Source organism: Gobio gobio (assembly GCF_949357685.1).
Source record: "Gobio gobio genome assembly, chromosome: 18".
NCBI classification, from domain to species: domain Eukaryota; kingdom Metazoa; phylum Chordata; class Actinopteri; order Cypriniformes; family Gobionidae; genus Gobio; species Gobio gobio.
In genome coordinates this window covers 45,200,373-45,220,298 of record NC_137111.1, presented here as the reverse complement: position 1 = coordinate 45,220,298, position 19,926 = coordinate 45,200,373, and the positions used below count along the sequence as shown (strand labels likewise).

Here is a 19,926-nt window from a genome sequence, read left to right as displayed (position 1 = left end):
TTTTGCGAATTTTCCACGAATTTAACAATAGGTTTACTCCATTTTATTCTAATGGAATGTCTTATTTATTTTCCCAAATCCTCATTTACGTCTCTCACAGGGGATTAAACGTTTCTTCCTTGTTTGATTTATTTAGGAGTAGTAAATTTACTGTGTTATTGATGTGTAAATTTAAAGTAAATTTACACATCATTTACTGTAGTAAAATAGAAAACGGAGTAGGAACAGATACATTTTACTTCAAACTTTACTTTATTTAACACAGTTTGTTCTTGCTATTAGACTTGGTCAGGTTTTTGCGTATAGCGCATTTCATTCACTTCGGAGATTTTTAGTTTCGCTTTCTCTCACAGTGCATAATCAAACAAAGCCTACGTTCTTGACCCTGCGGAAGATAATTTCATTCTTCACATTTTACTACAAGTAGCCTATCAGTTTTGGCCTTTTAGCCTATCTTCAAAAACATAGATATTTGAAAACGATGCTTCTTTCCTGCTCGTGTCATCCCTTTCAGCGCATGGGATAAGGCATAAGACGCACGTCTGTGGGGAAATATAAAAAAAAAAAATTCTTTAAATAATATTTAACTTATATTTCGATTATTTACAGATATTTATTTAAATGTTTTACAGGCTGTAGTATGTTGTTTCACTGACGGAAGTAGGCCTACTAAAATAAACACGCATGTTTGAACCTTATATTTTTTATTTTCAAAATGTAGGCTATTTAATTGAGGTGTATATACACCTCAATCTCAATTAAATAGCCTACATTTTGAAAATAAAAAATATAAACGAATAATATATTTAACGAATATATAGCCTAACGAATTTATATATATAGGCTAATATAGGCTATATAAAAAAATATAGGCGTGTGTCCGTAGCCGCCACCCCCAACCACCGCGCCACTGCAGTTACACTGCAGTGTTATATTTTGTTCTCCCTTCTCTTTCTTTAATATGAAATGCTTTTTGAATTTCCAAGATAGAAACGCTTTCTTGCCCTGGCTCTGTTGTTCTGGCTCCATCTCTACCTCTAGCTCCCGCTGCTCCTCTTCCGACTCCATTGTGATCACGCAAACCGTGCATTTTTTCGTTTTCATTTTGGGGCTTCTGAGAAATGCATCGAGTTGCCTTAATTTATTTAGAGAGTAAATAAACTCATGAAACAGAAGTATCGTTAATGTTATCCATTGATTTCAACAATGTAACTGTATTATAAATATCAACTATTTAAATTGCAACTGTAATGGAATACAGTTACTCATAATATGCATTCTGAATACGTAATGCTGGTACATGTATTCCTTTACTGCCCAACACTGAACACGACCTATTAAAGCACTAACACATGGGAACAGTATAGCTAACATTCACATTTGAATATTTATCGCAAGTCATATCGTCATCGCAATATTAAACAATGTTATCGCACATCGCAGCTTTTCCTCATATCGTGCAGCCCTAGTGCCCTACGCGCAGAGCGTGATGGGACGGCACTGAATCCGCATCTCATGTGCAGAGCGAAAACAACTATGGTGGAAGCTGCGGAAGAGTTCATAGCTAAACGAGGGGCTACCTGAGGGCAATCTAAACCATTCAGATTTATTTTCACTCACTGAGCACATGGACTGAGCGCTTAAGATATTCGCTCTTTCTCAATCGATCGGTAAAGCACACTATTTCAGTTCATCTCAATGAATGTGCAGTGTATTTGACGCACATTAAACACTAATGTGAGGCACGCGACAGAGCGCTCACTGTTTCACACACACTCAAAGAGAGAGCGAGAGAGACTTATACCACACAGAATTGACGTGCTACATGTAAACAATATCCTTTGTTGTATTTTCCTGTAAAATAATGGCATTTATTTGGAATTATTCAGCCTTTCATGAACAGGAAGAAACGAATGCACAAACGGGAATCTCATTGGCTGGCGTGCACCTATTACTGTGTGTCATTTTTGGGATAAATACTTTAGCTGTTTCTGCTATTTTTACTTTTCCATTTCTGAAAAGGCTGGTGTGGAATTTTACATAAAAAAAAATTATATATATATATGTGTATTATAGGAGCCTATTTGATGACAGGTACGTTTTACTAGATCATTCTTTGTTTTTCTGAGTGTCTCAAGAATGCATGCAGCTCTCACTTGTATCCAAAAACATGGGGAATGATACTACATTTATCGTCATTGATATCATTATCGCAATAAATACTAGAAAATATCGGGATTAATTTTTAAGTCCATATCGCCCATCCCTAATCCACAGAAATGTGTTTTGCATTTGATGCAAGTAGATTAAAACCGTTGTCAGTAACATGTCTACTCTATGCAAGTTCATAATTTGTGTTTTGGGGTATGCAAATAACCACACTTCTTAGTGAATAATCAGAGTAATGAAAATTGCATGTAAATAGGACTGAAGAGGTTTGCTTGTGTCATCTTACTGCGATTATTGGAAATGATTGCATTACTGGTGCACATCTAAACATAGTCATTCTTTATTTAAAATCAACAAGTTGTAAAGTTTAAGAATCGTTTGTAAGAATGTGAGTATAAACACAACTACGCTGTAAAAGTCGACTTAAGTGTAGATGAGTTTTCCTGTTTGTCATGATGATGTTTGATGTCCCTGACAACCTCTGCAGTCCCATATAGCCAATTGTTAGTAACTGAAGACATGTAATGAAGAAATCACAAGTGGGGTATTACTGATGCATTTCATCATATAATAAAGCATCAAAATATCTTGAGCTTGTGTTAACCACAGACCTTATTTCAGACATCAGAGTTCAGGACAATGGACAATAACTTTTTTTCCCCATTTCCAGAACTCATTCCTGCAGCACGCCATTGTTTAAGGTTAAAGCAATATTGTTTCAAAATGTATTTTTCAACATCCCTCTCTAACCTTTCTCTCTGTTGGGAGGTGCAGACCCTTGTCCCTCGTCCCTATGAGAGTCGGAGTCTTGCTTGTTCTGGTTTAGATGTAAAAGCAAAACCTTCTGTACAGCTGGCAGGAAGTCCTGCATCCCACTGGAATCAGCATTACCATGTGGCTGGGAGTCCTGGATGGGTCCCTCATCTGTAGGTACAACAGTGAAAAGGGCATCACTACTAGACTCGTATTTCATAAATCAATGCTTTGGAAGCATCTATTCATGGAAAAATTTGAATGATAAATGAAGACCTACCCCCTTGGGCCAGGGACTGGCTGCTAAATAAATTCTTGAAGAACTCGGAGGGCATCTGGCCCATGTTTTGGAAAGGCATTTTCATTTGCATGTCAGGCACAGGTTGAAATGGAGCCCCCTGGTGATTCACTGGAGGATGGTTCATGTGCTGCATGTTGCCGTGGAAAGCAGGGGGCTGACCTGGAGGTGGCATTGGAGGGCACGGACCAAAGCCTTGGGGTGGAAGTTGGCCTGGAGGGCTTTGGGGCATTCCTGGGCCTGTGAATGGTAGGGGAGGGCTCCTTATGGAGCCTGGATGAGGGGGATGGGAAGGATTGGGTGGAGAAGACATCATATTGCCAGCCTGCATATCCTCAGGGCTACCGCCAAACTGCGGACCACCTTGAAATTGTCCAGCAGGGGGAGATGCACTGTTGTAGAAATTGGGCCTGCAATAAAAAACAACAATGAAATACACTACAAGTGAATGCCCATATAAAATAGCAGTTTCTATCATTTTGAATAGGTAATCCATACATGCCAACAAAGACTCTCAATTGTTAAGTAGTTTGATTTGCAAAAAATAGATGGGAATCCACTATTCATTATGATAAAATATGAAAAAGGCTAAATGACAATACTAAAGCTGGTTATCAGGGTCTCTTCAGGTTTCACCAAGTCAAATTTAAGACTTTTTAAGATCCCGCGGGTACCCTGGGTTATATAACATGCAAACAGACCAAACATGACCAAATATTCTTGGTCAATATTCAGTCAATCAATGCCAATAGTACCTTAGAGCAATCTTCTGTGCCAAGTCCACAGTAGGCTGAACTTTGATCTCAAACAGAGAGGGGATCTTCTTGCCTCCATCCGGGGGACTTCCAGGCCCAGGGGTGGGTAACAATCCAACTCCGGGAGGGGGTTTAGGCAGTGGGGCAATTCCTTGTTTTCTCAGATCTTCTAACTCCATCTCATCTTCATTGACAGTTTCCTCATCTGTATTTAGGATCTTAAATGTGCAACAATCAATCAGGTTTCCATTGCATGCTTTTATTCATTGATGTGACTAAATATTTCCAAAAAAAAAGCTAGATATTAGATTGATATTTCCATATCTGTGGCTAATGGCACAGATAGCTTGGACTACTCTTACAAGTTAGTCATCTAATTGTTCTCTGTCAGTTACATGAAAAAGTAAATTGGTCTAATTTGAATCTGAAAAGTAAGACCCCTCATTGGTCAGACTAGTTCTTAAGACATATTGGCTATGTTTATGCATCTGGCCACTGGACTGCATATAAAGTGCTAAAAAACATAACTATGAGCCTGGCACTGTACACTTGCTGAGAACATTTCTATTACCATTGCATAACTGAGCCAGGCACATTATCCCAAGTTAATTCTCAGGAATCAGTGTATTTAAAATATGCATAAAGTGCATGTATTTGTACGGAAACTGGATGTTAAGTCACAAGTTAGCCCATACCTTGTCCAGAAGTTCCTTGGTAACATCAGTTAAAGGCTCATGGGAAAATTTGCAGTTGTCTCCTTGATAACACTTAGCTCCGGTGTGAAAGAACTTGCAAGGATACTCACATACACTTTAGGGTTAAGGTCCAAAACAAGGAATAAATATAGCAGCAAGCAGCAATTAAAGAGCCAAGAACTAATACTGTAAGTCGCTTTGGATAAAAGCGTCTGCCAAATGCATAAATGTAAATGTAGAACAAAGAAGGAACGATAAGTCATGGCAGCATGGCTAAATAAATACTTTCACTAGTAATATGATTTAATTGTGTATCACGTTCAAACAACAGGTGGCGCTGTGACCAAATTGATGTGGTGTGGTCAGAGTGAGGTGACGATGACAAATGCAAAGTTTGGTGTCAATATGCTAAAGCATTGCAGAGATACAGCCTCAGATTTGTTTTGGCATCATGCCCTCAACTTTGTTAATTGGGTATATGAAACCAGTTTCGTCTATCAACAGGAAATTCATAACTTTTTGTCGACATGGTCTGAAGATGATCTGAGTCAAATTTGGTAAAAATTGGACAAGCGGTTTTTAAAGAAAATCAAAAAGGAGGACAGGATGTTCGGCTGACTATGGCAAAATTGGTATCCATGGCCCTGTCCCAAATGGCAACCTAAACCCTTACGGTCTTCCTACGAGTCTGCACTTTCATGATGTAATGCCGCTGACTGTCGGGAACAAGTCCGCTGCTGAAGTGCCGGCTCGGCAGAAGTGCGCATCGAGGGCGCATATCGACCGCAAAGAGCACCCTTCTGAGACCTAAAATGACAAATGGGACACCCTATGGCAGAGTTCTTCAAATCTTGCCCTGGAGGGCCAACGCTCTACAGAGTTTAGCTCCAACCCTGATCAAACTCACCTACCTGTGATTTTCTAATGAACCTGAAGACATTGATTAGCATGTTCAGGTGTGTTTGATTAGGGTTAAAGCTAAACTCTGCAGGAAAGTGGATCTCGTGGGCCACCTGCCCTATGGTTTCGTGGGACTTAACGGACACGCACACGTGGCAGCCACTGTAAGTCCACCAAACCGAAAGTGCATATGAAGTGTGCCATTTGGGACAGGGCCTATGTTCTCGGCATGAATCTACAAAGCTATTAGCATTTTTGGAAGTTTTATTACAACTTTTGACCACAAGGTGGTGCAGTCTTGAATCTTTTTGAGTACCTTTAGGGCATGATACTAACTATACTTACCAAGTTTTGTAACGATACGTCAATGCGTTTGTAAATATAGCATTTTACGACGAAACTCAAAATGGCCAATGCCCAAAATCTGATATTTGGCCGAACCGTTCAGAAGTTAAGCAAAAAAAAGCCATTTTTCATATCTCCTGACCACTAAGTGGCTCTGCACCAAAACTGTGCAGGTCTCCTCAGGTCATGGTTGTCATAACACACACCAAGTTTGGCCAGAATACATATATACAATACAACATATAACCTCACATTCATTTTGGCGTGCTCCTCATCTAATTCTTTCTTGCGTTATTAGAGAACGGTTTGACAAATCAACTTGAATTGCATAACTTTTTGGTCTGAAGATGTCCTGGTTCATCCTTACGGTTCAAATGTTATTAGCATAAATGTAAGTGACACGTTTTCCAAGTAAGTGAACACAATTTCTGTGGTAAATGTTCAGACTGTCCTCTATCTATGTGCCAAATTGTATAACTTTCCAACAAGAGGTTCTATGGGCTGCCAAAGACTCAATAGCGAAAGAAGAAACAGCGGAAGAATAATAATAAGAAAATGCATGATTACAATAGGTGCCTACACACCTTTGGTGCTTGACATGAAGACTATCCATCACAGTTAATCTGTAAAAAATGTTTTGAAAGGATATTGTGCATGTATATACAGATATCTCCTTTGGTACAGTATCCCTGGACATAAAATTTGCAGAGTTCTTTCTTCTTCTCCGGAACAACATTATCATGTTCAAACTTGCACTGGTCCCCCTGTGAAGCAAAAGATCTTGAAGCATGTGCAAAGGCTTAACACATATTAACAAAATGTAATGTTTAACCATGTTTGCGTAATGGATTTGTCGTTTTGTAATAAGCTTACTTTGATGCATCGACCCTCAAGGAAATATTTACAAATGTGCCTCCCATTGTGTTCAACCGTATGTTGGTTGATGAATTCCTGGCTCATGATTGGACGCTTCTTCTGGAAACTGGGCGGACCTTTAGATTCCTGCTATCAGACATATGACGACATATAAGTGCCCTGAGATCTTACTGGTGATGGTCCAATCAAAAAAGAGAAATCCTCACCCCGTCTCCTCCACACTGCTCTCCTCCTCGACCACGGCCTCGGCCCCAGTTCTTGCCCTTCTGTTTCTTATTTTTGTTGAGCATTCCTCGCCCCCTGCCAATGGCACCGCGACCTCTACCACGCTGCCCACCAACTATATAACAAATAAAAGACAAGAGATAAACACAAATGAGTCTGTTAGGTCTTCAAATGAATTCCCATGCAGACCTCTAGAATATTTTGAAGTAAACAAACATACACTGCTGTTGTTGTTTTTGTTGTCCCTTCATAATTGGTCTCTTGGCCTGGTCTTTAGGTGGCCCTCCTCTGCCATGACCAGATGACTCTTTAGCATATCTGTATTTAGACAACTCCTCTGAGAAATCGTCCTCGTCATCATAGTCATACTTTTCTTCACTGTAGTCGCTGTATTTGTCCAGATCGCTGTTCTTGTGCTGCATTGATCTCTGTGGTTTTACAGGTTCATTTTCCCGCTGGGCATCATAAGCAGAAAGGGAAATTAATTGAACGGGATGATGCTGAAATTTTAAAGGATTAGTTCACTTCAAAATGATCGTCACACCCATGTCATCTAAGATGTTCATGTCTTTCTTTCTTCAGTCCAAAAGAAATAACGTTTTTTGAGGAAAACATTCCAGGATTTTTCTCCACATAATGGACTTCAATTGCAATCAACGGGTAGGGAAGCAGCGATTAACCGATTGCTTGATTAACCACACTTAACAACGTTACGGCTAATTAACCGTAAAGGCTCTGCTACACCGAGTGTTTCTTTATCACGGAACCGAACTGTTGAAACTTGCACAAAACGAAAACAAAGTTACACCAGCAGTGCACCAGCTTTAAGTGCTGTCCTCATCGGAGTCACGGAGGCTACTACTGTACACACTGGATTAACTGTGGAAGAGGGACCAAACAGCGACGCTTTATTTCCACCAAAGAAACGCCTGAAGTCGGCAGTCTATAGCTGAGCCCTCAGCATGAGGTTTGTTTAAAAGGGGTCATGAACTGGCTTTTTATATTTTTTATACTGTTGTCTGAGGTCAACTAATGACTTTCGCATGTTTTTTACATTCAAAAACATCATAATGAATAAGTAATAGGCTATTTTCTGCCTTGGTTTTGAGACTTTCTGAAAAACGCTCGGTTTTGATGTGCGTGCCGCACTGAAGACTTGGAAGTAAACGCCCATGGCTAGGATTGGATAAGATTTGCATATTTAATGAGCTTCAGCTCCCCTCAGTACATGTGGGAATCGTTTTGAAAGCGCCTGGAGAAACGCTCACAGGACTCGCAAAATAGCTTTATCAAAAAAACACAATGATTCATCTCTCATCCACCCACGATTGATTGGAATGTTATTTCTGTATTACTTGGCCGGCCCTATCATCAGTGAATATAACCACGAACCGTACACACACACACACACACACACACACACACACACACACACACACACACACACACACACACACACACACACACACACACACACACACACACACATCTGAAAAACACATAGCCCCGGGACGTTGGGCTTTGCAAGCTGGTGTTACAAGTCCGAGTCTGATCACGAATGAACCAATAACAGCTTCTCCAGCCTGTGACCGCGTGCTAAGGTATGTAATCAATAGATATCAAATGATCTGTAACAATGCAATACTAACACACATAAAAAAAAACATGTTTTACTCACATAAGTGTGTTGCACCGTTCCAGTCCAATCCAATATAGAAGACACAGCATTGTGTTTTAATCTCAATATGTCTGCAAATCCAGTCTCGACCTCTATCTTGTTTACAAACGATTCCGTGGTGAAATGAAGCGAACAAACGCGCAATGTCTTACACACGTGAGCTGGAACCGGCATGTCTATGACGTCAGTGGTCGACATATTCTGAGATCTCTCGTTTTCTGGGTCTGGTGTCTATAAAAGCTTTTCTTTGACTAAAAAGGACGTTTTCAGCTCTGAAACTTACAGGATATTCTCATATTTTACAATGAGCTTTGATATATCAAAGGAGAGTTGATTTCTCAATTCATCACCCCTTTTAAGGGACGTTATTTTAGATTGTATTTTTCCATGCCGACACATGGATTTTTTTAAATATATATATTTACAAACTTGTTAACTATATTGTGAATTATGACATTCCGATTGTCAAATATGTGGAAGTGAATGCATTTTGTCGTTTAAACACCTTTATAATGATCATGCAGTGTTTCCCACACATAGACTAATTTGTGGCGGTGTGCCACAGAATCAACACCGGCCGCCACATATTGTGTCGTTATTCTTTTTTTCTTTCTTTTTTTTGCCCTATTTAAAACATGCAGGATATTAGTTCAGCTGCACTTTCTTTCCCTGCTCTCCCTCCGTCTCTCTGTCACTCACGTGCGTCTCTCGATCTCAAACCTCAAACGCCAAACCTGCTTTTGTTATGAAGCAAAGTCTAAGCCTTTACATTTTTTAAAAGTTTTAATACGGAATTCAAACAATAAATAGCGTTTTGGCGCTAATGTGGCATGACAGTTAAAGGGTAACTAAACCCCTGCTCAGAGCTTAACTCCACCCACTGGCAATTTTCAAAAAATGCTGGAAAAGTGGGCAGAGCTCAGCGGAGACAGAGGGGACGAACCGAGGGCGGGGCTGAGCGGAGGGCGTGCACCTGAGACCCGCAGTGACGGATTGATTGACAGCTGTCAGACTCGCGAGTTGCAAAGATGGAGAATGACTGGAGTGACGCCAGCTTTGCAACAGAGCGGTCATTTCTCCTACCTTCACCTGAAGTGGAGGAGGGTGGATTGTCTGTAACAGACACAGACCCGGAGCCTTATCAATGCGAGCCGCAGCTCAAACTGCATTAACTCCCGATGCCGACGATGCTAGTGAAGCAGCCGTGCAAGAGAACTGACCTAATCTATCTGCGTCCGCGCGTGTCAGGGTTTGAAAGCGCGTCTCATGTATGAAAATTATCTGTACACATGACGGGCGGCAATAATATCGTAAGAAAAGCCTGACGTGTACTGGCAACTGCATTATTTAACCGTATTTTCTTCAATACAATGTTAAAGCAAGTGTCAAGTCAGTTTCATTCATAATGTTTCTACTTCATGTAATATGACAGTTCATACTGGACTGAAGCCGTTCTCATCATGTGATTGGGGGAAACATTTCTGAGGGCGTGGTGAGCTCGTGTCAGGGGCGCGGATAGTGAGCCGTTGGAAGTACCATCCTACGTCACGATGTCCCACAACGTCCAATAGGAAAATTCAACTGCAGTAGCCACCGTTCAACCTTAAGAGGGCAGCACTTTGGCGATTTTACACCATAATTTATAGAATTAAAACACTTTATACTCAAATGTCAAAACATTTACTCGAATCAATGAACAGCATTAATAAAGCCCCAGTATTACAGATCATTAACTAAAAAAAGTTGGTTTAGGGTTTAGTTACCCTTTAAAGCCAGAGGCGACATGCTCTTATCTCCCGGCGGCGCGTGGTCACGTGGTTCACGGAGCGCTCAATACTTCTAGCGCTGTGTCAATACATTTGAATGGATAGACGTCAGTTTCACTATTCAGGTGTTCGCAGCAAGTTTTGGTAAACAGTACAGAATAGTGTGCATTGATTATTACGTCAACCACATTTACAGTATCATTTTATTATGGAGAGTGATGGAGATGCAACATCTTAACATTAATGTTAATGTTATTCTTGTATTTAGCCCTCAGGTATTCCTCCCTTATTGGTTACATTTGTACTCATTGGTGGTCAAATGTGACCATACACCTTAACTATTTTTCAATTAAATAAATGTTCTATATTTTAGTTTAATAATATTTATTGAATATTTTGAGGAGATCTTTTGGTACTAAATAGGCCTATTATTTGTGCAATAATTATGGTCCATTTAATGAATTAAATAAAAATAAATACGTCTAATATATTTTTTCTTATTTATATTACAATTAGTGTAGTAATTAATGTTAAAATGGAGAAATCCAATGCAAATTAGAGTCATTATATGTCTGGAAAAATAATTAATTTAATTTGTAATGCCATGGTTTACCCACTATAGGTGTCTGTATGGCTCTTTAATCAATATACATGTGTCTAGTCTAGTTGCTCAAAAAAGTATTGCAGATCATAACTGCTTACTTATTTTTAGGTTTTGCATTTGAATACATTTAGACATGATCAAACACCAGATTTCTTTAAATGTGAAATTTTAAAACATTAATAACTTGCATCCTAATATTTTTAATGATACTTATACAAGCACACACAAGTGAATATTAATGAATGTGAGCAAATATCATTTAAAATAGTTTGAAATAGTACTAAAAAGGCAAACTTATTTTTCCTTATATGTACAGTAGGCTATATACATATGAATTGATACTGAATCAAGATCGAAAAATAAATCGATATTTGTGCCAATCACCAACCCAGAATACCCCACCCTAATCCCCGCCCAGCCCGCCCGCCCTGGTTGGTTTCTAATCTGTGGGAAACACTGTCATGTAAGTTGATATAACGCGTTTCATTTCATTTAAAACAGTGGTCACCAACCTTTTCAAGCCAAAGATCCCTGACCTCAGCCTTGATGAAAGGCAAGATCTACTTATAGATTTTTCATGGCCGATTCAGAGTTTTTTTTTATTTATTTCGAGAACATGTGTCGTTTTTTTTCTTTGCTTAAGCAAATTATTTTGTTGTTTATTTGCTCTATAACAGCCCAAACTAGCTTAAAAAATTAGCCATTTGAAATGTGAGGCAACCACTGCATTTTAATCACTACCCAAACAAAGGTACACACATGTAGCATGAGCAGTGTTTTTTTAATTTAAATTAGATTGCATAATTTCAAGACTTTATTCAGCTTTAGCTTTGTGAAATTGATACATAAGACACACCTGCACAAAACAAAAACAGATGGACTGAATAAAAATGCTAATTCACTTTTTGACAGTAGATGGTGCTTATGGAAAAGAAGCGTTTCTTTGGGTAGGCTACCGCTGTAAAATGCCATCAAAACTGAGACAGTTTCGTTCAGAGATACATTAATTTAACCCCCCTCCCCTCCCCAATTCAATATTTATATTTTTCTTCCTATATTTCAAGCATCCCGAACAGTTATCTTGCTGGGACTATTTATACCTGGTCCACTTCGTGTTTTTACAGATCAGATATCTGATTATCAGAACGATTCCATTTACACTTGGTCACATAAATGTGGTGTCCCACGTTATATGCATTTTTAATGGAGTTCACGTCACCGAAATCAACAAATATGAGCTGCATTGTATTGATCAAAACAGCTAATTTCAAATCAAGGACTGCAATAGGAGAGAGAGTGGCATAAGCACTGATCATTTAGTTACTTTACTTTTAATGATAGTGATTGTGTATGAGCGTCTGCAACTTTTACTTTCCTTTGCGGCAGTTTGCTGAAGAGATATTCAGCTGCAGTAGCGCTGTCATAACTATAGCATCGGCCAATTTGTTATTGTGTGAATTGAGGTTGCAGATAATACATTTTGGGAGCATAAGGAGCGATTTCGTGCCTTGATAATGTGTTTGTACGACTTTACACAGAGAGGCCGGATAGCTGGCCTGAATGGTTGTAACGTTAGTCAAGTGAAAGCCAAACTCACGTATCTGATATTTCACAGGGGTTTATTATCAGCATCGTCGATCCCACGCCCACATGGGGCAGTTTGCAAAACACTTCACTAACAACTGTGTTACTGAACAGAAAATAAACAGTGAGAGCAACATAAATACACGCATACATGCGACATTCACAGCACGCGCTCCGTCCATGGCACGGACTGCCTTCTGCATTAAAGGAGCAGTACATAATTCTACTTGTTACATGTTGTTAATTACTTTTCGGTTATTTATCGGGAGCTACCGGGACAGTGATAAAGATCGGCCAGTCGATCGCGATCGACGGGTTGGCGACCACTGATTTAAAATATCTATTTAAATCTCTGAAACCTCAAATAAGCATTATGTGGTTGAATAGTGATATATGAATAGTAGGGGTGTAACGGTACACAAAACTGACGGTTCGGTTTATTTATTTTTTATTAAACAGTGGTTTACTGAAAAAATTCTGTCTGTCCTTAAATGAATTGAATTATGACTAAAAGTTTCTTAAAGATAATGCTGTAAACTATATAGGGAGCCCTTACTTGCACATTATTACTATAATATTAAAGGTTAACAACAGAGCCCAAACTATGAGCCTATATTCAGCTGATATTCATGTTTATAGGATAATCAACACTCAAATAACACATTGTGTGCAAACATGTAAACTTCACATAAGGCAGTTTTTGCATTAACTCCTAAATCTAATTATAAAATTATGTTTTTCCTCCAATTCGTTGTTGAAATATAATCTTAGTGACTGTCATTTTCATGACAGATTTATCTAAACATAGCATTAAATAATCAAGACATCCCAAATAGGTTAAGTAGAATTAATATTATATATATATATATATATATATATATATATATATATATATATATATATATATATATATATATATATATATATATATATATATATATATATATATATATATATATATATATATATATATATATATATAGTGCATATATTTAGTGAAAGAGTTGTTTTTTTTTAGTGAAAGAGTTGAATTAACAGCTGTGGACACTGAAGGACTTCTGACTCTGAGGTAAATGATGCTGCGTGACATTGTTTACAAGCTGTTTGACGTCTTTCCGCGATTGAAACACTGAGCGATTACACGACATATGATACGTTTCAGTAAGTGTTATCCTCGACATACTTTAAGATATAATTATAATTCATGTTTATTCTTCTGGAAGAGATGATCGCGTTCACTCACACGCGCCGCAGCCGCTTGAATTGACACGCCTATACAGTGATCAGTCGTCACATTAAAGAGCGTTAAAACGGCATTTATCGTTTGAATTTCGTGATAAAATGGACTGAATACTTAATATGTTCGAGTGGGAACTAGGACTGAAGTGTGTTCCGCGCTTAAAACAAGCCGACTGTTAACTGTTAAAGATTGCATTCGTAACCGTTCGGTACACACGAATACGAATATGTGTACCGTTACACCCCTAATGAATAGTGACACTGATATATGAAAAGCACTGAGCGTGTCGTCTCTCTGGCTCAGCGCACCCTAACCCTTTCTTTAATTCCAAAGGGAGAGATGGACTTTTGTCTTAATTATTATTTTGTGCTGTATTATTTGGTTACTGGGTTATTTCGGTTTCAAAATAGGGCTGGGCGATATGGCTGAAAACTGTCTCACGATATAAGAGTTTCATATTGGTCGATATCGATAATTATTGATTTTTTATGACCTATTTAAAATAAGAATTTTTTTTTACATTTAAACATTTTTATTTTAAATGTAACCTTCCTCTAATTATAATCCCCTCAGTTATAAAGGCAGAAATGGCAACACAACCATGGAAAACACTCAAATAATTCAAGTCTAAAATCACAATGAACACCTTTATCTCTTAACATTAAGGTGCAGTGTCTCCGTTATTTCTTTGTAACCGTTACCGTTTAGACGCTTTGTCATAAGGCACTGATGCAGAGTAACGTTACCTCTCCATGTAGTTTCAAAGGCTGAATCCGAAATTGCCCCCTATACCCTTAAATAGGGCATTATTTGAGGGGACAGCCATTTGTAGTGGAGTCCGAAACCATAGTGGACTTTATTCAATAACAAGTGTACAGCCGATGTACACACAGCGCCAGTCCGAATTCGCTCACTTGTTTTCAATCACTCCTTCAAGTGAACTGTATTAGTGGATTAAAGTAGGGTATAGTGATTGAGCGTTTAGGGGGCGATTTCAGATTCAGCCAAAGTCAAGTATAAACGTGTCGAGTATAAACACGTCCCCAAATGAACGGAGGCTCGCGCTGTGGAGCCAGACGAAAGTATAAACAAGGCTGGTAAAACAAGTTTGTGGTATTACCAGTCTTGGTGGGGACGACAGTCTTGCATATTTTGCAGACGACATTGGTCTGACTACGGTCAGACTTATACAATCCAAAAAACTGCCATACTGGAGAGCTGACTTGTTTTCCTGTTTTATCAACAATTTCCTTGCTCGCTGCGGCACTCATTTTCCACTTATCACTCCACGCCGGTTCTGTTTACTGAAGAATTAATCCAACACGAGACAACGATATGGCGCAACCAAACCTGATACTGTTACATGATTGGCTGTTAGATTGTGTCACTCCCTACGTTGCTTGGTTACCAGAGAGCGAGCGCCTTTGTTCATGCAAACAAACTTGCTTCGCAACCTCTGGTTTATTCCGACGAAGAAAAAAAGTTATTGAACATTTTATCGAACGTATTTTTTATTGATATCAATTACATGTCTATCGCGATACATATCCCTATCATTTTATCGCCCAGCCCTAGTTCAAAAGGTAGCAAAAATAACACTTTAAAATCGAAAGAGTGTTCATGTGATTTTATACATTGTTGTGAAATAAATTATTGCATGATAATCGTGAAACAGTGATTATTTCTCAGACTATAATCGTATCAACAAAATCTATAATTGTTGCATCCCTACCAACGGGGTTGAGGGTCAAATCAATGGAGTTTCAAAGGGCTTCAGAGGCTCTGCACTGGGTCGTTACGTCCAGACGTGACCTTTCCGTCATGATGATGTCACATGTTGTGAAGAAGCACAACACCAAAGTCGAGCATTTGTGGTTAAAAAAAAATATATACTTTTTTTTTTTTGGCTAGATAAGTCCCTATTCCTCGTCTGGGATCGTGCAGAGCCTCTGAAGCCCTTCCTTTGAAACTGCATTGATTTGGATCTTCAACCCGTTGGTTGCCACTGAAGTCCATTATGTGGAGAAAAATCCAGGTTAGGGCTGTCACTTTACGTTCGAAAATCGATTGCACAATCGATCGGACCAACCAACACAAGTTTCGAAAACGAAAATAGGGAATCGATTTTAACCAAATATGTACACTATTATTTTTGAACGAATTAAACAAATAAAAAAGGACCCGTGGAGGCAGAGCCATGCAGCTCGAAATCAAACAGGGGAAAGACGGCCTTAAAAGCAATGGGGGATCTGTTTGGTGACATCTACACAAGGGGCTACGAAAGAGTGAATGACGTCGAAAGCGACCTCTTACAGGAGATGTTGATTTATGAAAAGGAACCACCTTTGCCAGCTGACAGCGACCCGCTTTTGTGGTGGAAGATTGGCAGTTCGAAAAAAAACCCACCATGCGCAGCTGGCAATGAAGTACCTGAGTGTCCCTGGAACATCAGTGCGGTCGGAGCGCGTCTTCTCAACAGCTGGGCATAAAGTGAATAAAAAACGCTCTGCTCTGGACCCCGAAAATGTTGATAGACTTGTTTTCCTGTCCAATAATTTGTAATAGAGCCTTATTTGCACGTTTCATCAGTAACGCTCGCATAGCCTAAGTGTCGGTTACGTTCAATTAAAAAAAACACATGGCCTGTTCGCAAGCTAAGTTCATTCAAAGTTTCATTTTGAACGGTTGAATAATTACGTTAAATTATTATCCACACGAACTTCACATTCAGTGTAGGCTAGTAAATGTTTAAGCTTTATTTTCAACCTCTTTTCATGGGCTACAATTTTGTTGTTGTTGTTGTGGAATTTATAATCGTAAACAAAGCCATGTTAAAGCCTGTAGCTAATGTTTTTCTTTGACGTTATGGCAGTCCACTCTGCTTTATGTTTTTTTTCCCAGAATGTTGCACTCCTGTTTGTCATTGTGCACAAAATAAATCATCAGAAATATTGCTGACTTGTGCGTCTCAAGCGCCCTCTTTACTTTCATCCTAATGCCCGTTAGTTGTCCGTGGATTGCGTAGGCTATATTTAGCGTTGAAAATGAAAACGTCATTTAAAATCGATTTTAGAATCGATTCAATCAACACTTGTGTCTCAAAAATCGAACAGGATTTTTTTTACAAAAGTGACAGCCCTAATCCAGGTATGTTTTCCTCAAAAACCTTAATATCTATTCAATTGAAGAAAGAAAGACATGAACATCTTGGATGACGTGGGGGTGAGTAAATTATCAGGACATTTTCATTTTGAAGTCAACTAAATACAGTACCCAAAACCCTGAACTCACCTGTGCCAACTCTCCGTCATGGTCACGATATGTCCCTTTGCTCTTCTTGCTCTTCGGTCTTTCTTGTCGCTCATGCTCAGAGTCATAGCTGTCCGAGCTGGAGCCACTGGATGGAGAGTGATGCTGAATGGGAAAACATTGGAGGAAAAAAAAAAAAGCATAAAAGAAAAGGTAAAAACAAATGACAAGTGCACAAAAGAATGGAATGATTACCTTTTGTCGGTCTCGTCTCCTTCTCTTCGACCGCCGCTTTTCTTTAATTTTCCTGTGTCGCTTTCGGGAATGCCGGTGTGACTTGTCATCTTTTTCTCTCTCTTTCACCTTCTCTTTGTCTTTCTCGGCCTCTTCGGACTCTTCCTTAATTTCCTTAACTTCTTCTATGCTAATGCCTTCATCATCTATTTCTCCATCCTCCAGTTCACCGTCCTCCCTGCATGAAAATGTGTGAGCATTTCATTAACAAAAACGATCAAAATAGCTAAATATTCTAAGCAGAACTCAGTATCCAATGGTGTTTGATAAGGCAAGCAACACTTCTATTAATGTGCATACTCCGTTAGGGGTTTGTTATGAAGTATTAAAGAATTGGGCCAAAAAACATCCACCCACAATGCTCTAGCAACCACAAAGAACATCCTGGAAACTGCATAGTAATGCACTGGCAAACACCCACAGTTTTGTATCGTTGAGTTGTGCATGGACAAACAACACTCAGATTTTCTTCATTACATATAAAATTCTAGTAAATCTTCTCAACAAAAAGAATAGAAACGAGAAAATAAGCGTCTATTATATTCTCAAGATCATAGGCTGGATATGAAATTTTTTTAGGGGGGAGGATAATTCTTGTCACATAATCATGTGGTATAAACTTTCCTCTTAAATGCCCAATGCAACATGAATGGCAAACTCTTATTGGATTAAAACCAAAATAGACGTGAATATTTGTTTTGCCAGTTGTCCAATTCCCAACAGTTTCTCCGAGTTAAAGTCTGGAGTGAGAACAAGGACACGATAACACTGAGGCTCTGAAGGTCACTCAGTTTTACACAAAGTAGGCCATGACACTGTAGAAAGGATTATTACACGTCTGGGTATTACAGCTAAATAAATGGCCTTTACAGAAAGTGACTTAGCATGGAACATGCAAAAGAAGACACTGGTCCCTTAGTGTGTTTAAATTCACATAATGTTTCTACATGTTTGCAAACAGGAAGATGTGGTCACTATGTTTGTGGTTTGATGACAAACTTGGTGTCTGTGTTGAAGGGCCAAAACAAGGGGAAATGGAAGCAAAACTCAATGATTACAATATTTAAAGTATCACATTGCACTTCTTCAATATTAAACATATGACCCATGAACTCATGGCCCAATTTATATTAAAAATAAATGCATATAATGCACGCAAAGAGGTAAAAAGCGGCATGGTTTGGAGTTGCAATGAGACGTTTTTGCATGTGGATGCTGTCAAAGCCAAGCCAGCAATCTCTTTATTCAATAATGCATGCTATATTACTTTTGCAACTGAAGTGCAACTATATTAATAGGATTAAATGCATCTTTAATTATTCAGGACAAAAAAGCCTCCAAAAATGACCTACACAAGTGGGGGCAAAAAAAATGTCTCTGTTACATAACTTAATTTTCTATTCTAAGCCGATCTAGACAGTATTTATGCCAATGACAATTGACAAAAATGGGAAACGGTGTTTTGAATCACGCACAGTAAGACCAGAAAATAAATGTTGGGCAAATCCAGATTTTCAGACAATCCAACTTCCTCTTAAAATGCCCATTGCAACATGAACGGTGCAGCAAACTATTATTGGATTAAAACCAATTGGGATGTGAATGTTTGTTTCAATGAACTGATTCAACATAATTTCTGACAATGAAATCTGACAAATATGGACAACACGCAGTGTGATGTTATAAACATTGTGATGATGAACCGTGCAGGAATGCATAACATAGGGTCAATTTGTCCCAATGTCAAGTTAACAATGGACAGACTCTTGTCAACCTGACCTGGTTGACAATTACAACAGCTCAACGCATGGCTTCCAAATCCCTACAAGACATGTTTTCCTTTCCCAGGTGGGCGGGGCGTTCCGATGGAACGTGAGTGGGCGGGGCTCCATACGCATCAATTTACATTTTCAACAGCCTTGAAATGACTTATTAGCATTACTGTAATAATAACCAGCCTTCTACAAAACCCAAATGTCCTTCAAAATCAGCTAAATAAGCGCAAACCAAGTGGGGAAAGCGGTGAAAACTGACAAAGATGAGCAGTGTCGCTCTGTAACAGATATTAAAATGAAAGTGCATGCAGGAAAATATGAGCACTACTTAGTGAACTGGGGGAAAGGCCTGTCCAAAAACGAAAACGAAGAGAAAAAGAAAAAAAAAACAAGATAGGTGCCAAAAGATTCACATTCACACACATGAACCTGCACAGTGAAGCATTTGCAGATAAGAACATGTTTACTCGACCTTTCTTCCCCTGTCAGCTCACAGTCTGTCATGTTTTTGTCAAGTACGGGGCTTGGGGGACTGGAGAAGAGGCTCACAAAAGCCATGATGGTTGGAAACGCAACTGGCCCTTCTCCGCAACCAGAGTTAGGAGCATCAGTCACTCGTTGGCTGAAGGTTTTGATATAATACTGACAGTCTGGAGAAAAACTCACGGTTTACACGTCTCACAACACATGAGACGCTTAACAAACATTATATCCGGTCTC

General features: G+C 39.0%; 1 protein-coding gene across 2 annotated transcripts in view; it reads right to left on the bottom strand.

The window, feature by feature from the left end:
- Positions 1-19,926, bottom strand: part of zc3h6 (zinc finger CCCH-type containing 6) — a 26,136-nt gene extending 6,210 nt beyond the window's left edge. Inside the window, exons 1-11 of one of the 2 annotated variants that reach the window (XM_079842512.1) lie at positions 19,679-19,926; positions 17,393-17,609; positions 17,180-17,302; positions 7,237-7,471; positions 6,998-7,131; positions 6,789-6,920; positions 6,565-6,679; positions 4,671-4,780; positions 3,976-4,193; positions 3,203-3,630; positions 2,920-3,093 (exon numbers count right to left, since the gene is read on the bottom strand). In XM_079842512.1, coding sequence (XP_079698638.1) covers positions 2,920-3,093; positions 3,203-3,630; positions 3,976-4,193; positions 4,671-4,780; positions 6,565-6,679; positions 6,789-6,920; positions 6,998-7,131; positions 7,237-7,471; positions 17,180-17,302; positions 17,393-17,609; positions 19,679-19,764 — 1,972 coding nt within the window. In that variant the 5' untranslated portion in view covers positions 19,765-19,926. The remainder of the gene's footprint in view (positions 1-2,919; positions 3,094-3,202; positions 3,631-3,975; positions 4,194-4,670; positions 4,781-6,564; positions 6,680-6,788; positions 6,921-6,997; positions 7,132-7,236; positions 7,472-17,179; positions 17,303-17,392; positions 17,610-19,678) is intronic. The other variant, XM_079842513.1, reaches the window with a different exon arrangement.